Source organism: Polypterus senegalus, chromosome 1 (genome assembly GCF_016835505.1).
Source record: "Polypterus senegalus isolate Bchr_013 chromosome 1, ASM1683550v1, whole genome shotgun sequence".
NCBI lineage: Eukaryota > Metazoa > Chordata > Cladistia > Polypteriformes > Polypteridae > Polypterus > Polypterus senegalus.
Window position 1 is genome coordinate 90,668,578 of NC_053154.1, and position 19,520 is coordinate 90,688,097.

Consider the following 19,520-nt stretch of genomic DNA (forward strand, 5'->3'; position numbering starts at 1 on the left):
ATAGTTATGAAGACTATGGATGGTTTCCACATACCCTCAGCTTTGTCTGAGACACAGACTCTTCCACTAAATTTCTTGCAAAGCTCTTTATCATTTTGTGAAATGAGTACTGAACTTAGTGAGAAGCTCATATTGCTGTAACTAAAATATAAACTAACTGCTTGTGCTGTTTCTTACCTTTCTATTTGGTTTGCACCTCTCTACAATTTTTTTCTTTGTTAGTAACTGGAGAATTTTAAAGCTTTTTTAGTAAAGTGATGCAGAGGGTTGTCTTTAAATGCTAATAGCTTCATGTACAGTAATATCAGGTTATTTCATAAAAAATATTTAAAAAGAATTGGAAGCAGCTTCTCAAGAGGCTTATTAAGAAAGCGTTCAGTGTGCCAGTAAGAACTTTCTGAAATGAACCCCTGCAAATAACAGGAGGCCACTAGTACAGGTGCATCCTGTGTACAGAATATGGTGCCTTGTTATTTCTCTGATAGTGTGCATCAGCAGTACAAACATACATACACACAGTGAGGTCCAGATCAAATTAATGCGATCCAGATGGTCTGGATAACTTTGATTTATGCAGGGACGATTCCAGTTCATTGCAAAGACGATTCTCCATGTCGTCAGTTCGCACACTTGTCGATTTTTCAGGTGATTTTCTATGTAATAAACTTAATAAGTTATAGTGTAATGAAAATTGGATAATTAGATCTGGATCACCCTATACATACATACATATATGAGTCCATATTTTGTTTTTTAAATCACTTTTTAATAGCACTTTGCCTCTTTATGCACTGGACGTTTGCAGTGCCTCTGTCCCCTTATCTTCGTCTCTCAGCTTTTTAAACATACTTTTATTTGTTTCCACTTTCTTGTTTCCTTCTTACATTGCATATTGCACTGGCAATCAGGTGTTTTAAGTACATGTCTGTCTTCATATACTATTAGAGCCATACTGACCCTATACTGTATATGTAACTGACAAGCTGCACAAGTTATCACTTAGTGTAGTTTGCCAACTTCATTTAGTGAAGTCCTGCCAAGACAATATCAGTGTACCAAGCTATGCAAAGTTCCCTTTTGTCTATTTTATAAGCAATGTAAATTACTTCATGATGAACTACTTTACAAAAAACAGACTTAATGAAAAGACTGGCGCCATTGTGTTCTATACACTATTTCTGATGAGCTGTAATAACTATGATTTTGAGAAAGTTACTCTGACTTTTTAAAAAGGCATTGTGAAAAAGTGTGCTACTGTAGCATTTTTAAGTGAAATAACATACCTAAAATGGGAATTTTTCAATGGAATGTTGAAGATAAAAAAAGTCATGTAAAATATGCAATATAGTTTATAGTAATATGTGTAATAATGAACAGGGAGGATTTAATTCAAATGAAATCTGTGGAGTGGGAACTTACTGAAGAAACTGTCATAATGCTGAAGCCCTCTTACAATGCAACTCTGGAAATTTTATCAGAGGCTGCAAGCTTTTACATAATAGTTCTTTTTATCAAAATGTTGATTTGCAGTCTAAAAATTATAACAGAAGCGCTCAAGCTGTTGGAAAACAAACTTCCCAATATTATGTATAGTAACACATTTTAAATAAGGAAAAGGGACACCTCAGTACAAGGATACAAAGTCTGTTGCAGCAGCCCAGGGGCCTCATGTATAACGCCGTGCGTAGAACTCGCACTATAACATGGCGTAAGCACAAAAGCCGAAATGTGCTTATGCATAGAAAAATCCAGATGCAGGAATCTGTGCGTATTCCAACTTCCACGTTCTTCAGCTACATAAATCCCGATCAGCGTGAAAACTAACGCTCGTGCACACACATTATGTAATGCCCCAAATCCTCCCAGAATTACGCCTATTTGAATATGCAAATCAATATAAATCGCCCTTAAGCGCAGCCTTCTGTGAAAAGACAATGGCAAAAGCACGGGGAAAATATAAGAATTTCAGTGAATACCAAGTGGAGGCAAAGGAAAAAACATACTATTTGTTCAAATAAGCCGTGGTATAATCAACAAAAGGAAGTTGATCGAGTGACATAGCGTGTTGGAGAAACTTGAAAGCTCACATTCACAAAATCGCACAGTGCCGGAAATAAAAAAGAAGTCACATATCAAAGTTGCCGTGAAAAGAAGAGTTGTAAGCCCACTGTCTGAGTGTCATATGAAAGTTTATTAGGGTACAGAGAAAAAAGGCACACGGTGGGGAAAAAGCACAAAATGTCAACTTCAATCTCGACATTTCCACTTTAATCACGTAGTTTATTTTGTCATTTAGTAGAACATTATAAACTTCATCTTAAAATCGTTTAATTAACCAGTTTCTCAAATCACATCGTAATTAAAGTAGCACGTTAAATGCTTTGTTTTGTATTTGATCTTCTACTCGTATGTGCTCTATGTGTGTGAATCACTACTTGCTTCTTAAACCGGCTCTCTTCCTCCAACTGGACACAGAGTCCATTACATTCGTGATATTACAGCTCTCTGAATAACTAAAATACTGAGATGTATACGTGATATCATTTTCATGATGATAGGAGTTAAAGCACGTTATTAAACATGTGTTTCACTTCGATGAAATAATTTATTGCAGCAGTACTCAGGGCGGCTCTAGGCTTGTGGTGGCACTGGGCAGAGGAAGAATCGGTGGCTCCTTCGCCGCCAATGTCAGTAAGGTAGCTTATGCACGGTGGATGGCCACGTCCGTTGCGACACTGCATAGCAGCCTCGTGCTCATGACACAAGCATTTATCTTTTGCCGAAATTTGTCGCTGCGTTTTTAGCTGTGTTGTTATTTTCTCTTTCTGTTTTATATTCAATATATATTGGCGTAGCCGTCACTGCAGTCAGTGCTTTTCTTTCTCCCTAGTAACCGATCGCCACACAATCAGCTCTGTAGTAGACGTTAAGCCATCTGTAAGCTTAGCGCCGATTCTTCAAAGCGTTTAAAGAACATTGAAATATCTTCGTAGTACATGTTTAATTATTCTATCCTTCACGACACTCCCAGTGAAGAATATAGATTATTTAAATGAAGTTAAAGTTTTATGTGTATAATTTAACAAACATATTTTGCTGCATTTCACCTTAAAATGATATCGTCATCATATGTAAATACGCGCTTTATAAAGTGGCTCAGGTTGTGAGATATTATAACTGTAGTGCAAGTTTACAGTGTGGTGATTGTACTTATAAGTACAAACCGTTCTACAAGGAGCAATTGATTGAGTGCATTTAAAGTTCTTGGGATTAAACTGTTTCTGAACCGCGAGGTCTGTACAGGAAAGGCTTTAAAACGTTTTGCAGTGGCTGAGACAGCGTGTCCTTGAAGCTGTATACCGATAATTCTCTTTCCGATCAGCTGCTGCTGTGATTCACACTCAGATACAGTGATATAAATACTCCGAGTGCTGCAGTGAGAGTAATATGGAAAAAGATGATCCGCTGTGGCAACTCCTAACGGGAGGAGCTGAAAGAAGAAGAAGAAAAATAAGAAGAAGAGGAAGGTGCAGTGAGAGCAACAACGCTAAAGCAGTTATGGTATTTGGAATACTATGGCTGTTCCCTGGACCATTATATTGTTACGAGTTAATTACAATCAGATGCATTACACTAATAAACAATATACGGTTAGTTTCTGTGTATTTATAAAGCCGCGTCATGAAAATAATGAGTAATCACACAAGAACAGTACCATTGCTTTGACGCTGGGTGCCGGCAGTTTGCAAAACCGAGCGGAGAACTTGCGTCCGACAAGATATGAGGTACCGTGGAAAAGTGCGTGGCTTTACGCCAAGTGTAGGTTTTATACATCGCGATTTGAACGTGAAAAAGTTCATACGCAACATTTCTGTGCGTACGCACTGTTTATACATGAGGCCCCAGGTCTTCAAAATATTTTACATTCAGTGACAAGGATATAAATAGCACATTACAGCTACAACCTCCTGGAAACTTAAACAATCTGTCTACTGCCATTGCCAGACTTTCATTAAACAAGCCAAGCATTAAACTGCTAAAAGCAATTTAAGCAATTCCTCCCCTACTGTGACCAATTCCACACTCATGTAGCAGTAGACAGCTGATTACATATGGCAAACAGAAACACATTTCGTATTCAACAGAATTTATGCATACTGGAATATTACACAGTTTTCCCTCAACTAAAGCTGATTGACTTTTATAAGTTCACATCAGTTTCCATACCAGAGTTATTATCTAGGCACTACTGTGTAATTATTTTCTTAGACATGAAAAAACAGCTTTGGTGGCTTCATATTTAAATTTTTGAGATATAGTATAGTGTATTGAGATGTATCAGATAGAAACATATTTGATTATGTTAAACAGTGTTATATCTTAAGAAGCACACAAATGTAACTGACTTTTGTTTGTCTCTTTTGCAGCCTGCATTACAAATTGTGCTTGGACAAACTGGTTTGATGAGCACTACCCAAATAATGAAGGAGAATATGAATTAGTACAAAATATTAAAGGTCTAAATTGTGAAAAAATTGAGAAGGTGGAATGCAGATCTGTCCCATTCCCTGACATAAGCCTAGAGGATCTGGGCCAAACAGTCACATGTGACAATAAAGGACTGACATGCCACAATAAAAATCAGACAAAGTTCCCACCAAAATGTTATAACTATGAAATCCGAATATGGTGCTGTCAATGTGGAACAACCACCACAGTAACTACCACACCATCAACTACCACCACCACAACCACAGAAAGTACAACAACTCCAACCACCACAACAACAACAGAATCTACAACAACTACCACCACAACAACAGAATCAACAACAACTCCAACCACCACCACAACAACAACAGAATCCACAACAACTCCAACCACAACCACAGAAAGTACAACAACTCCAACCACCACCACAACAACAGAATCAACAACAACTCCAACCACAACCACAGAAAGTACAACAACTCCAACCACCACCACAGCAACAGAATCTACAACAACTCCAACCACAACTACAGAAAGTACAACAACTCCAACCACCACCACAGCAACAGAATCTACAACAACTCCAACCTCCACTACAAGTAAGTAGACTTCGATCAAATATTTTTAAAGCATCAGATCTTAATTTCTGTATAGTGGCAGATACTAAATATTCTGCATATAATCTTATGATGGTTCCACAAAATTTTTTAAATATTTTTTTTTCATTCAAGTTGCATTCAGTCACCACATTTTGTTGTAGTGTTGCACTAACAGTGTTTAAAGCATAACTCCTAGTTGTTTAATGTTATTTTCTGACACATAATTTAGTATTAGTTATTGCATTATTAGACATTCATTTTACATTTTGTAGCAGTTGTAACTGCAAGTGACTGTAGGTCAGATAAACCTGTATTCAGAATTCTAAAAAGACAAGTTTAGTATTTTTCAAGATGGTGCTATTCAAGCAGAAACAATAACCTTGATGATTTTTAAAATTTTATTTCAGCATAAACCACCAAATATTTTTTGTTTCCAGTTAAGAGCCCAAGAAAGCGTTTTCTTAAACTGCAATATTTAAGTTAACATAGTTATGAAGACTATGGATGGTTTCCACATACCCTCAGCTTTGTCTGAGACACAGACTCTTCAACTAAATTTCTTGTGAAGCTCGTTATCATGTTGCGAAATGAGTACTGAACTTAGTGAGAAGCTCATATTGCTGTAACCAAAGCATAAACTAACTGCTTGTGCTATTTCATTCCTTTCCATTTGGTTTGCACTTCTCTACAATTTTTTTTCTTTGTTAGTAACTGGAGAATTTTAAAGCTTTTTCAGTAATGTGATACAGAGGGTTTTACTTTAAATGCTAATACCTTCATGTACAGTAATATCTGGTTATTTCATAAAAAATATTTGAAAAGAATTGGGAACAGTTTCTCAAGTGACTTATTAAGAAAGTATTAATTGTCAGCGTGCCAGTAAGAATTTTCAGAAATGAACCCCTGCAAATAACAGTAGGCCACTAGTACAGGCGCGTCCTGTGTACAGAATATGGGGCCTTGTTATTTCTCTGATAGTGTGCATCAGCAGTACATACATATATGAGTTGATATTTTGTTTTTTTAAATTACTTTTTAACAGCACTTTGACACTTTAGGCACTGGACATTTGCATTGCCTCTGTCCCCACATCTTCTTCTCCCAGCTTTTTAAACATACATTTACTTGTTTCCTCTTTCTCGTTTCCTTTCCTTCTTACATTGCACATTGTACTGGTAATCAGGTGTTTTAAGTACATGTTTGTCTTCATATACTATTAAAGCTATACTGACCCATCCATCCATCCTTCCATCCTCTTCTGCCCATCCGAGGTCGGGTCGCGGGGGCAGCAGCTTGAGCAGAGATGTCCAGACTTCCCTCTCCCCGGCCACTTCTTCCAGCTCTTCCGGGAGATTCCCAAGGCGTTCCCAGGACAGCCGGGAGACATAGTCCCTCCAGCGTGTCCTGGGTCTTCCCCGGGGCCTCCTCCCGGTTGGACGTGCCCGGAACACCTCACCAGGGAAGCGTTCAGGAGGCATCCTGATCAGATGCCCGACCCACCTCATCTGACTCCTCTCGATGTGGAGGAGCAGCGGCTCTACTCTGAGCCCCGGATGACTGATCTTCTCACCCTATCTTTAAGGGAAAGCCCAGACACCCTGCGGAGGAAACTCATTTCAGCCGCTTGTATTCGCGATCTCGTTCTTTCGGTCACTACCCATAGCTCATGACCATAGGTGAGGGTAGGAATGTAGATCGACTGGTAAATTGAGAGCTTTGCCTTACAGCTCAGCTCCTTTTTCACCATGACAGACCGATGCAGAGCCCGCATCACTGCAGATGCCGCACCGATCCGCATGTCGATCTCACGCTCCATTCTTCCCTCACTCATGAACAAGACCCCTAGATACTTGAACTCCTCCACTTGGGGCAGGATCTCTCCCCCAAACCTGAGAGGGCACTCCACCCCTTTCCGGCTGAGGACCATGGTCTCGGATTTGGAGGTGCTGATTCTCATCCCAGCCGCTTCACACTCAGCTGCGAACCGATCCAGAGAGAGCTGAAGATCACGGCCTGATGAAGCAAACAGGACAACATCATCTGCAAAAAGCAGTGACCCAATCCTGAGTCCACAAAACCGGACCCCCTCAACACCCTGGCTGCGCATAGAAATTCTGTCCATAAAAGTTATGAACAGAATCGGTGACAAAGGGCAGCCCTGGCGGAGTCCAACTCTCACTGGAAAAGGGCTCGACTTACTGCCGGCAATGCGGACCAAGCTCTGACACCAGTTGTACAGGGACCAAACAGCCCTTATCAGGGAGTATGGTACCCCATACTCCCGGAGCACCCCCCAAAGGATTCCCCGAGGGACATGGTCAAACACCTTTTCCAAGTCTACAAAACACATGTAGACTGGTTGGGCAAACTCCCATGCACCCTCCAGGATTCTGCTAAGGGTGTAGAGCTGGTCCACTGTTCCGCGGACGAAAACCACACTGTTCCTCCTGAATCCGAAGTTCGACTATTTGACGGACCCTCCTCTCCAGAACCCTCAAATAGACTTTTCCAGGGAGGCTGAGGAGTGTGATCCTCTGTAGTTGGAACACACCCTCCGGTCCCCCTTTTAAAAGAGGGGGACCACCACCCCGGTCTGCCAATCCAGAGGCACTATCCCCGATGTCCATGCGATGTTGCAGAGACGTGTCAACCAAGACAGTCCTGCAACATCCAGAGCCTTGAGGAACTCCGGGTGTATCTCATCCACCCCCAGGGCTGTGCCACCAAGGAGTTTTTTGACCACCTCGGTGACCTCAGCCCCAGAGATGGGGGAGCCCACCTCCGAGTCCCCAAGGTCTGCTTTCTAATTGGAAGGCATGTTATTGGGTTTGAGAAGGTCTTCGAAGTACTCCCCCAACCGACCCACAACATCCCGAGTCGAGGTCAGCAGTGCACCATCCCCACCATATAGGGTGTTGACACTGTACTGCTTCCCCCTACTGAGACGCCGGACAGTGGACCAGAATCTCCTCAAAGCCGTCCGAAAGTCATTCTCCATGGCCTCCCCAAACTCCTCCCATACCCGAGTTTTTGCCTCAGCAACCACCGAAGCCGCATTCCGCTTGGCCTGTCGGTACCTATTTGCTTATACTGGCCCTATACTGTATATATACAGTAACTGAAAAGCTGCACAAGTTATCACTTAATGTAGTTTGCCAACTTCATTTAGTGAAGTCCTGCCAAGCCAATATCCGTGTACCAAGCTATGCAAAGTTCCATTTTGCCTATTTTATAAGCAATGTATATTACTTGATGATGAACTACTTTACAAAAAGCAGACAATGTAAACACTGGCGCCATTGTGTTCTATACACTATTTCTGATGAGCTGTAATAACTATGATTTTGAGAAAGTTACTCTGACTTTTTAAAAAGGCATTGTGAAAAAGTGTGCTACTGTTGCATTTTTAAGTGAAATATTGTACCTAAAGTGGAAATTTTTCAATGGAATGTTGAAGATAAAAATAAACTCATGTAAAATATGCGATATAGTATATAGTAATATGTATAATAATGAACAGGGAGGATTTAATTCAAATGAAATCTGTGGAGTGGGAACTTACTGAATAAACTGTCATAATGCTGAATCCCTCTCACAATGCAGCTCTGGAAATTTTATCAGATGCTGCAAGCTTTTACATAATAGTTCATGTTATCAAAATGTTGATTTGCAGTCTAAAAATTATAACAGATGCGCTCGAGCTGTTGGAAAACAAACTGCCCAATGTTATGTATAATATCACATTTTATATACGGAAAAGGCACACTTCAGTACAAGGAAACAAACTCTGTTGCAGCAGCCCAGGTCTTAAAAATGTTTTATATTTAATGACAAGGATATAAATAACAGCACATTACAGCTACAACCTCCTGGAAACTTAAACAGTCTGTCTATTGCCATTGCCATACTTACATTAAACATGCCAAGCATTAAACTACTAAAAGCAATTTAAGCAATTCCTCCCCTACTGTGACCAATGGCAATTCCGCATTCAAGTAGCAGAAGACAGCTGATTAGATAGATAGATAGATAGATAGATAGATAGATAGATAGATAGATAGATAGATAGATAGATAGATAGATAGATAGATAGATAGATAGATAGATAGATAGATAGACCGGGTGTTAAAATCCACATACTGGGAGAAGGCAGGTAATGTTTTGTCCAGCGTTACATGGTTAAAGTCTCCAGCGATTAGCACAAGCGCCTCTGGGTGCTGCGTTTGTAAATTAGCAACTGCGGAATGGATTACGTCACTCGCTATGTCCGCGTTCGCTCGAGGGGGGATGTAAACAATAACAATGGCAAAACATGTGGCAAACAGAAACACATTTCATATTCTGCAGAATTTATGCATACTGGAATATTACACAGTTTTCCCTCAGCCGAAGCTGATTGACTTTTATAAGTTCAGATCAGTTTCCATACCAGAGTTATTATCTAGGCACTACTGTGTAATTATTTTCTTAGACATGAAAAAACAGCTTTGGTGGCTTCATATTTAAATTTTTGAGATATAGTATAGTGTATTGAGATGTATCAGATAGAAACATATTTGATTATGTTAAACAGTGTTATATCTTAAGAAGCACACAAATGTAACTGACTTTTGTTTGTCTCTTTTGCAGCCTGCATTACAAATTGTTCTTGGACAAACTGGTTTGATGAGCACTACCCAAATAATGAAGGAGAATATGAATTAGTACAAAATATTAAAAATCTAAATTGTGAAAAAATTGAGAAGGTGGAATGCAGATCTGTCCCATTCCCTGACATAAGCCTAGAGGATCTGGGCCAAACAGTCACATGTGACAATAAAGGACTGACATGCCACAATAAAAATCAGACAAAGTTTCCACCAAAATGTTATAACTATGAAATCCGAATATGGTGCTGTCAATGTGAAACAACCACCACAGTAACTCCCACACCATCAACTACCACCCCATCAACTACCACCACCACAACCACAGAAAGTACAACAACTCCAACCACCACCACAACAACAGAATCTACAACAACTCCAACCACCACTACAACAACAGAATCCACAACAACTCCAACCACCACCACAACAACAGAATCTACAACAACTCCAACCACCACCACAACAACAGAATCTACAACAACTCCAACCACCACCACAGAAAGTACAACAACTCCAACCACCACCACAACAACAGAATCTACAACAACTCCAACCACCACCACAGAAAGTACAACAACTCCAACCACCACCACAACAACAACAGAATCTACAACAACTCCAATCACCACCACAACAACAGAATCTACAACAACTCCAACCACCACTACAACAACAGAATCTACAACAACTCCAACCACCACTACAACAACAACGCCAACAACTACCACAACTCCAACTACAACAACAATCTCTACTACAAGACCACAATTATGTGTAGTAAGTAAAGGGAACTTTTGTTTTTGCCTACAATTTTTTATGGCTAGATATAGTAATTTCAGATCGATTTCTAAATATTACAGGTGATTACATTACCACCAGATATTTAATAATCTTATCTTTAGTCCCTTGTGCTATTGTAGAATAAACAGTTTTGTGCTTAAAATATTTATGTAATTCTGTGATATTAGTTATTCATGTTTGCTTGATTGCATCACTTTTAATATGTTTTAGAAATGTACTAACATTAAGTCCGAGGACATCATTACTTTCTATTACCCATTGTCTACAGCACAACTTCCTAATATTACAATGTATGATTATATATCTGTTAATAATTTAAAACTGAATACTTTTCCAATTTGTTTGTGTCTAAATAAAGGAGCTGTAGAGTTATACACATGCAAAGAGCCTCACTTACATACAGTATCTAGGTAAAATGCAGGTTACTGTAAACAACTGTGGGCACTGAAGTCCAGAAGCAATTCTCTAGACTGTGCTCTCTTGTTTTTTTCAATTAATGGTAAATTATTTAATGGATTTAACACCCAAATGTAAAATATGACATAGATGTAGACAATTACAGTTAATTTTACTACATAATTTCAAAAACATTAATTTATCTTTATTTTTATTACAATGAAGTGCAGCAGTCAGACACACATTTTAAACAAAGTACATTCACACAATAAAGCACCAAATACCATTCATATTCTTGCTGACAATTTAGTTATTACGGATATAACAGTAAGAAACTACAATAATTTTTTTGCAATTGACAGCTTTTAATTGTTCAGGTGAAGCATAACTAACAGTACTTAAGCATTAAGACACAGTTTCAAAACTCAAGACAAAAATTACACCCAATCATTTTTTGTAAATTACAGAAAGCTGAGCTAGATAGAAAGCAGTTCTTAAATACCCCTCATATGACAATAATGTTTTACAAGTCTTTTGGTGCTTTTCAAAATGCAATTTTCTTAATTTTCAGTACATTCTTTCCTCACTAAGATTTTGTTTTTTTCTTTCAAATACTAGCCTGGAGAGATTTTTGAGATCTGTAACTGCACCACAGTAAAGTGTCTTGAAAACAACACCCTGCAGTATATTCCTTATAATTGTACCCCACCTGAGAAATTCACTTGTGCAAGTGGACGGCCCTCTAACACTGTAATGGATGAAAAATTCTGCTGCAAAGTAGAGGTTTGTGATTGTGAGTATCTGTTAAACCTTCTACTGTTTAAAGGCAGTGATACTTAAGTTGGATTAAAGTTGTCAAAACAGAAAATACTAATAAAAAATTAGGTAAACTAGTTTTCAAATCATTGACTGCAGAGTCACAGAGTATCATAAACTATTCTCTTGTCCTCTGTTTATATGATCTTTTCCTGCATGTCTATTCTAAACAAATATTACTCATTTTTAGGAAGTGTTTATTTATTGAATTGATTACTAGTGTCAATTTCTGTAAGTCATTAATAAGACTTTCCATAAGAGTGACAGAATACTGTTTGTTTTGTTCTCATGTGGCTTTTGCTATAAAACTAACGTCACTGTAAAGAAAAACGATATAAATTAGAGAGGGAAAAATATGTATTTCTATAAGCATGGTTCTTTATATCTAAACACAAAAGAGTGCAAAACCATACAAAAAATAAGTAACAGACTAAGCATTCTGCTTTAGCTTTCTAGTTTTCCAGATTTAGCTTCCATTTGATTTTATTAGTGAGATCTGCTCCTTTCTCTTGATGCTTTTGTTTGTGTTTTTAGTCAAAATACAGCTCTGTTATTAATCCCTGTAGTACTAATGCAGAGTTAGTGTTACCAAATGTTACCATAAGAGAAATCACATGTGTGATTTACATTTTAAGCTGGCAAAAATTCTAAACTGCACCTAACAAACATATTGATTAATTATGTTTCAAAGTAAACTTTTAAAAGGATTTCAAAGGGGTGCAACATTCAAAGCAGGACTCCAAGAAGAGAAACAGAATAGAGAGGTGTCATTAACTATTCACAGTCATTGTAATAGTTATATTTTTGAACAGATGGCCATTAAAGAGAGGTGTAAAAGGAATAGCTAATCAGCCATTCTACTCACAACATGATAGGCTAAAGTAGTGAATGTATGGTCTGAATTTAAAAGTTCAAATTGAATGGGAATCTCTTATACAAGCAGACAGATCATCTAATAAATCTGGTCCCATTTTTGAAATCCCACATTTCTTTTACTAATGTTTGGAATCTAAAGAAGACAAGCCACCATCATCTTCAGATTGTAACATATGCTCTGGTTTGTAATTAATGATAAGTTAAGTTAAGCAGAACCTTGGCCATTAAAGTTTTATATGTAAGAAGGAGGATTTTAAAATCAGCCCTAAACTTAACTGGAAGCTGTTGTAAAGACATAGGAACTAACGTTATGTGGTTATACTTTCTAAATCTTGTAAGTGTTCCTGATGCAGCATTTTGAATTACCTGAAAGCTACATATAGAACAATTTGAAACAGTCCGTGAATAAAACATTGCAGTAGTCAGTCCTTTTAGAAATAAATGAATCCATTAATTTCTAAGACTCCTCCATATTTTGAATACTCTAGTCTACAGATGGGAATAAGGCACAGATGACAGAGCATGCTTCCATGACAGCCCATTGTACATACTTCATGCTTGTTGTTTAAGAAAGCCTTGAGTTCCACTGCCATCTAAGGCAAAGCCAACCATTCAAGCTTTTTCTTTTGCAGTTGAAAGTTTTACACAACAAAAATCAATAATTCATTTTATACTTTTAAATGAAACAGAATAATATTGAATATCTGCTGCTTTCAGGTTACTGCACTGGCTTTGGAGACCCACATTACATTACATTTGATGGAGAATACTACAGTCATCAAGGGAACTGCACCTATCTGCTAGTAGAAGAGATTCGTCCCAATTATGACAATTTCAAGATTTACATTGATAACGTTCATTGTGATATTCGTGACCGAGTGTCTTGCCCACGCTCCATCATTGTATCCTTTGAATCCCAGGTCATTGAATTGAAGAACATGGAAACAAATGGGCGTGTAAAACTGAAGGTAAGTGTGCAACATGCCTGTATAGACTGCAGCTTCCTTAGGTATTTTGGCCTGCAGTAACCTGCCTTCTGTGCATCCTGTATTGTTTTCTGTCCAGTCAGATGAGGCACCTTATATTTCATCACTGTTTCTTTTGTCACTTCTTTCACCTTACAATTCATAGCTCAGCTCTTTCAACCAAGGAGCATCCTGTGCATCTTGAGAACAATGCAATATCCAATCTTTTCCAACTTTTAGGACATGGGTAAAAGTCATTCAGATTGTTTTAGAACATAAGAATATACACAACATTCACAAATGAGAGGAGACCATTCAGTCATTCAGGCTCCCTGGGTTTCAAAATAGCTAAGTTGTCCCAATATGTCATCCAGATACTTAATAAAAGTTGCATCTGCTTCAACAATACAAAGTTTGCCAGAAATTCCTGTGACTATTTGTGTAAAGAAGTGCTTCCTGGTTTCAGTCTTTCACATCTCCATAGCTTCCATTGGTGCCTTCAAGTATGTGATTTATATTTGTTGTTGCCTTTACTTGGCTTTTACTGCTGTTTTTAATTTTAAATTTTAATGTTACTATTCATGTTCTCAAAGCTGTAACTTACAGCATTCCCTACATTGTGACAGATCTAAATGAAGGAGAACAGCATTTTGTTTTACTGTCTTTAACTCCAGATATATAGTAGTAGTAATAGTAAAAGCAAGGCCAATCAGTAATTTTTTTGCTTTATGTAGCACCATTCATACTGCTTAATATCACAAAGTGCTTTACAAAGCAAAGAAGAGTGCAAGTCAAAGTATCAAAGACAGTATATTTTAAACTGGAACATTTGTAAACACAGTCGTCTTAGTTGGTGGGTGGTGCTGTAATTATTGATTATGATTTAACACATCTTGAATCTCCTTTAATGTTCAAATGTTCTAATTATTATATTTTTGAATAGATTGTGTTTTACATATTGTAATGTGAACTTAATCTCAATGAGATGAAGAAAATTAAAGGTTCCTGAACAACAAATAATAAAATATGGTAAATTTTGATTAAAGTAGCTACAGTTGGTTGAGCTTGATAGCCTGTTTTCATCAAAAATAAATTCTATGAGTTCACCACTTACACAACCAATATTCATTCCGATTAGACCTGTTACTGTGAGCAAACTGGTTGACTTGCATTGTTTGACCTTCCCTACATTCTTGCAATTACTTCTTTTTTGTCAGGTATTTGTGAACAGTAAAGAAGAGCACCTGCCATTCAAGAGATTTGGAATGAAGGTTTACAGCTCAGGTCTCAACCTCATTCTTGAAATCCCAGAAGCAGAAATAGAAGTGACCTTCAATGGAGTGGCCTTTACAATTAAGTTGCCTTACCAGAAATTTGGAAACAATACTCAAGGACAATGCGGTATTGTCTTTTTTTTGTTTCTTGATAACTTAAATTTGCATAATACATTATTTTTGTTTTAGTTTTGCAATCTTTGATAAATAAGCTGCTTAAGGAAACAGACCACTTTTACAGTTTGCTTGTGATGGATCAGTATTAAAATTTTGATTTTGGTATCAACACCAGCGATTGGACCTCAATACTGGTACCAAAACAAATTCCAAAGCAAATAACGGATGACTAACCCCTGACTCCCTCTGTCTCATAGCTGCTTTGTTCCACGAGTCCGCATGCAGACTCTCCTCACTCCTCCACCACACAATCAGACATCTTAATTGTACGTTGCACCCCGAACATCAATAAGAGGATCCTTGTCATTGGACTATTCAGCAGGTTTACATTAATATAAATTTGAAAAGAGGAGTTTTTCGTGGGTCTGAATTGAGTTACCCCTTGGAGTTCTAATCACGTTTGTAAGTGACAGTGAGGTGCTTAAAAATTATTATTTTCTTTTATTTCATTCCTCCAACCTGCATGCACGCACGCCTCCCTGTCCTGCTGCACAATTTTACACCTCCCTTGTGTACCGCACTCCATAAATTAATAAGAGGAGCCTCCCTTTTAAATGATTTGGCTTGTTTACAAATAAATAAACTTGAAAAGCGGTCTGGGCCCTTTGCTGCTTTGATAAAATCAAACAGCATGTGGTTCCCCTTGGAGTTTCAGTCATGCTAAAGAGAAATAACTGCACTGAAAATTTCCATTTATTTCTGGTGCCAAAATTAATGAAATGCATGAAACGTACCATTTAAAAAAAAAACTTTTTCAGTACCAGTACACCACACAACCCTGATACACACAGGTATAGACAGCACCCTTTATAATGTTTGGGACACAAATATATTTTTCCTTGATTTACCCCTCTGCTCCACAGCTTAAAATTGTAAATCAAACAACTCAGAGGTGATCAAAGTGCACATTACAGACTTTAAGGGTATTTGTATGCATTTCAGTCACAAAATGTAGAAATTACATGGTCATGGAAAAAAGTGTCTTTGACCCAAACATTTTGGAGGGCGTCCTGTGTGAGTATATATATTTTTTGGATTTGATAGAATAGTTTAGCAGAGAGGAGTTCATATAATCCTTACAAATAAATTATTCTTTTTGGAAGACAACTAATCGTTTGATAGAAAAGTAATTAACCTGATATTCTGTGGTGTCTCAGGAACCTGCAACAACAACAGAGCTGATGACTGCCTACTGCCAGGTGGACAGCTTGTGGACAGTTGTGAGGTGATGGCGGATTACTGGCTTGTGAACGACCCCAATAAGGCTCATTGCACCCCTCCAACGCTGCTACCAACTGTCCCTCCATCAAAACCTACTGTGAAACCCACTGGTGTACCATGCACTGCCAACTCCCTCTGTCAGATTATCAAAAGCAGGTACTTTGGGCATTTTTCTTCTATAGATGTACTGTATTGAATCTTAGGGTTAAAAGATTATTCAAGAAAAACAAACAATAGATCTAGAAAATAAGGTTTTATTATGGAGACATTGGATTGTTTAGATTATTACAAGTTGCTGATTATTTAAAACTTTTACACCTCACAACTCAGGGTGCCATCTGTCCTTTCTTTAGTTAAGCTCTCTGTCTACGCATTTATTTAATTAATTTTCATTTTTTGAATCAATAAATGGAGCCAAGTACAAAACAAATGCCACTTTCAATGTACTGATTAAGGAAAAAATTAAGAAATGCAGACCAGAAAGATTTAAGTGCCATACACTTGACTTTTCTTTTTCTAAGAATTCATTTCTTGTCTCATCTGAACACCTTAGATCAATGGATTTCATACATGGTGCTGTGGCACTGCTAGATAGGTTGACATTCTTAAAATCATATATTATTCAAACTTTTTAAATTGTTTTAAATCACTTTTAAATAAACACAACTTAAAAAATAATGTTCAGGGTTATATCAACGTAGCTATAGCCTAGAAATATCACCTGGCATTTCATCACATATCCTTCAGCCACCTCCTTTAGTTAAGGATTTGATTTGCTTTGATCGAAAAGTTCTACCATTATTCAAAATCACACAATGTGATTACTGTACTGTTAGCACTAATCAAGATCCATGATCATGCTCCACTTCATAGAATTATGTTTACATTAGTGGGAGACCCTGACCTTGTGATACAATAATATGGGGGTCCATGCCTTACAAACGTGTGGGAACCTGTGGCCTAGAATATGGAATCCTGGGCAGACCTCCTTGCACACTTAGACTTTAAACCTCCTTTCAGTCCTTCAGTCTTTGCTAACAGAGCATACCATGAAGAATGCTAGCTTACCCTAAACACGCTGTTGTAATTTAGATTTTCTTTGTATTGTTTCTTTTTAGCAATATTCTGCTCCATACCATTCTGTAATTTGGGATATCTGTGTCATCTGCCTTTAATGATTGACATACAGTAGCCAAGTTGACACCATCGGCCCACTCCTGTACATCTTATTTGGTTAGGCTCCGGGTTTCTGGTTTAGCTTAGTGTTTCCTGCACATTATTCATTAATTCTGATTTAATCTCATGATTTGAGATACATTATCATGCTCATAACTCATTTCTTGACAATTTCTATATCTTCTGGCATACCAGTGTTATATGACTTTTTTAACACATTTTGCGGTATCTTCTCTAGATATCCCCTTTAAATGAAATCTTTGATATGTATAGGTTATCTGTTATAATCTTATTCTTTGATATATTTAGCTCTTCTAGATTATACCTTTTACCTAATCAATCAAAGACTTATAATGTGGCTAATTCTCTGATATAATGTGGCTAAAAAGGTCTCTTATAATCAATTATGCAAAATTATGTAACATTTCTAGTCTATGTGTGGTTTGTGTTATATCCAAGTCTACTGATTTGTAAAATCTTTAGTATTAGTAAAACACCTTCTATCTTAACTGTGAATTTAAAGTTGTACATCTGCTTTACTAGCAGCACTACAGTTAGGGCAACTATGAAAGTTCAAATAATTTTAAAGAAGGCCGCATGACATTCTGTTTTCTTTACAGTGTGTTTGAAGACTGTCACAAATTACTGTCTCCAGATCCTTACTATAACGCTTGTATTTTTGATGGCTGTCAAATGCCAGACACAGATATTGAGTGTTCCAGTCTACAAAACTATGCTTCCATGTGTTCCAGCGTGGGTGTTTGTTTGTACTGGAGAAATTTCACCAACAACAGATGTCGTATGTATAATATTTTACTAAAATCATAATGTTTTTGAGGTGGCATCACTCTCTTAACTATACAATTACAGTAGGTAATCTCACATGTTAAATTATTTAAATTGAGGACTAAATCGATTAAACGCCCAGTGGTGTGTTTTGTGTCATAAGTTGATTTAACCCGCAGCATCTAAAGGAAAGGTATTTGGAGGTGCAAGAATATATTAAAAATTCACAGGTAAATTACTTTTAATTTGTATTTTTTAACAATCAAATTTTCTTTTATTACTTAATATATCCTTCATAATGTTAACAGCTTTTAAATTCAACAAACATGAAGATTTTTTTTTTAAATAAGACGAGACAGGGTACAACAGCAGTATAATCCTGTAAACTTTTGCTATTTCTTATGTAATATCTTTTTCCTTTTCAGCATCCACCTGTCCAAAAACGAAAATATATAAGCCCTGTGGACCAGTGGAACAAGACACTTGTACACAACGGTTAGTGTTGTTATTTTGAACAGTGTTGTCTCAAGAATGATTTTTTGGCACTTTTTAGAAAAAGCAAGGTTACTTTGTCAATAGAATTTTGCCTTTTTAAATATTTTACATTTTTGCAGCAACGCCTAACGAGTAATGTCTGAATAGCAAACAATAAATAAACAAAAAATCACATAGGCCTTTTCTTCAAATCTTGTAATTTACTTGAAGGAAACTATTTATGGTACGTGCAGAATGTCTACATGTAACATACGTATATAAACTTGCTTAATCCAATGTCACAATTGGGATCTATCTCAGCAGCATCAGGCAAAAGACAGGGACCACCTATGAAATCATACTTTTAGAAGCACTCACACTTTTGCAGATCAGGGGCCTCATGAATAAAAAGTGTGTACGCACAGAAATTTTGCATATGAACGTTTCCATGTTCAAACGCGATGTATAAAACCTAAACTTGGCGTAAAGCTATGCACATTTCCACGGTACCTTATACCCTGTCGTATGCAAGTTCTCCTCTCGTTTTTGCAGACTGGTGGCACCCAGCATCAAAGCAGTGCAACTGTTGCTGTGTGGTTTATCTTTCTTTTTCAGATCCACATTAGTGATGCGGCTTTTTTAAATACACTGAAATTAATCGCATATTGCTTATTAGTTTAATGCATCTGATTGTAATTAACCTGTAACAATATACTGTAATGGTCCACGGAATGGCCAAACTATTCTAAATACCATAGCTGCTTTAGCGTTGTTACTCTCACTGCAACTTCTTTTTCTTCTTACAGCTGCTCCCTTTAA

At 37.4% G+C, this 19,520-nt stretch overlaps 1 protein-coding gene across 1 annotated transcript in view; it reads left to right on the plus strand.

Annotated features, from left to right (window-relative positions):
* Positions 1–18,851, plus strand: part of muc2.1 (mucin 2.1) — a 57,841-nt gene extending 38,990 nt beyond the window's left edge. The window contains exons 28-37 of the mRNA XM_039748952.1: positions 4,428–4,698; positions 4,738–5,090; positions 9,720–10,516; positions 11,555–11,729; positions 13,346–13,602; positions 14,811–14,994; positions 16,202–16,421; positions 18,062–18,240; positions 18,653–18,722; positions 18,842–18,851. Of these exons, the coding sequence (XP_039604886.1) occupies positions 4,428–4,698; positions 4,738–5,090; positions 9,720–10,516; positions 11,555–11,729; positions 13,346–13,602; positions 14,811–14,994; positions 16,202–16,421; positions 18,062–18,240; positions 18,653–18,722; positions 18,842–18,851 (2,516 nt within the window). The remainder of the gene's footprint in view (positions 1–4,427; positions 4,699–4,737; positions 5,091–9,719; positions 10,517–11,554; positions 11,730–13,345; positions 13,603–14,810; positions 14,995–16,201; positions 16,422–18,061; positions 18,241–18,652; positions 18,723–18,841) is intronic.
* Positions 18,852–19,520: the final 669 nt, after the last annotated feature.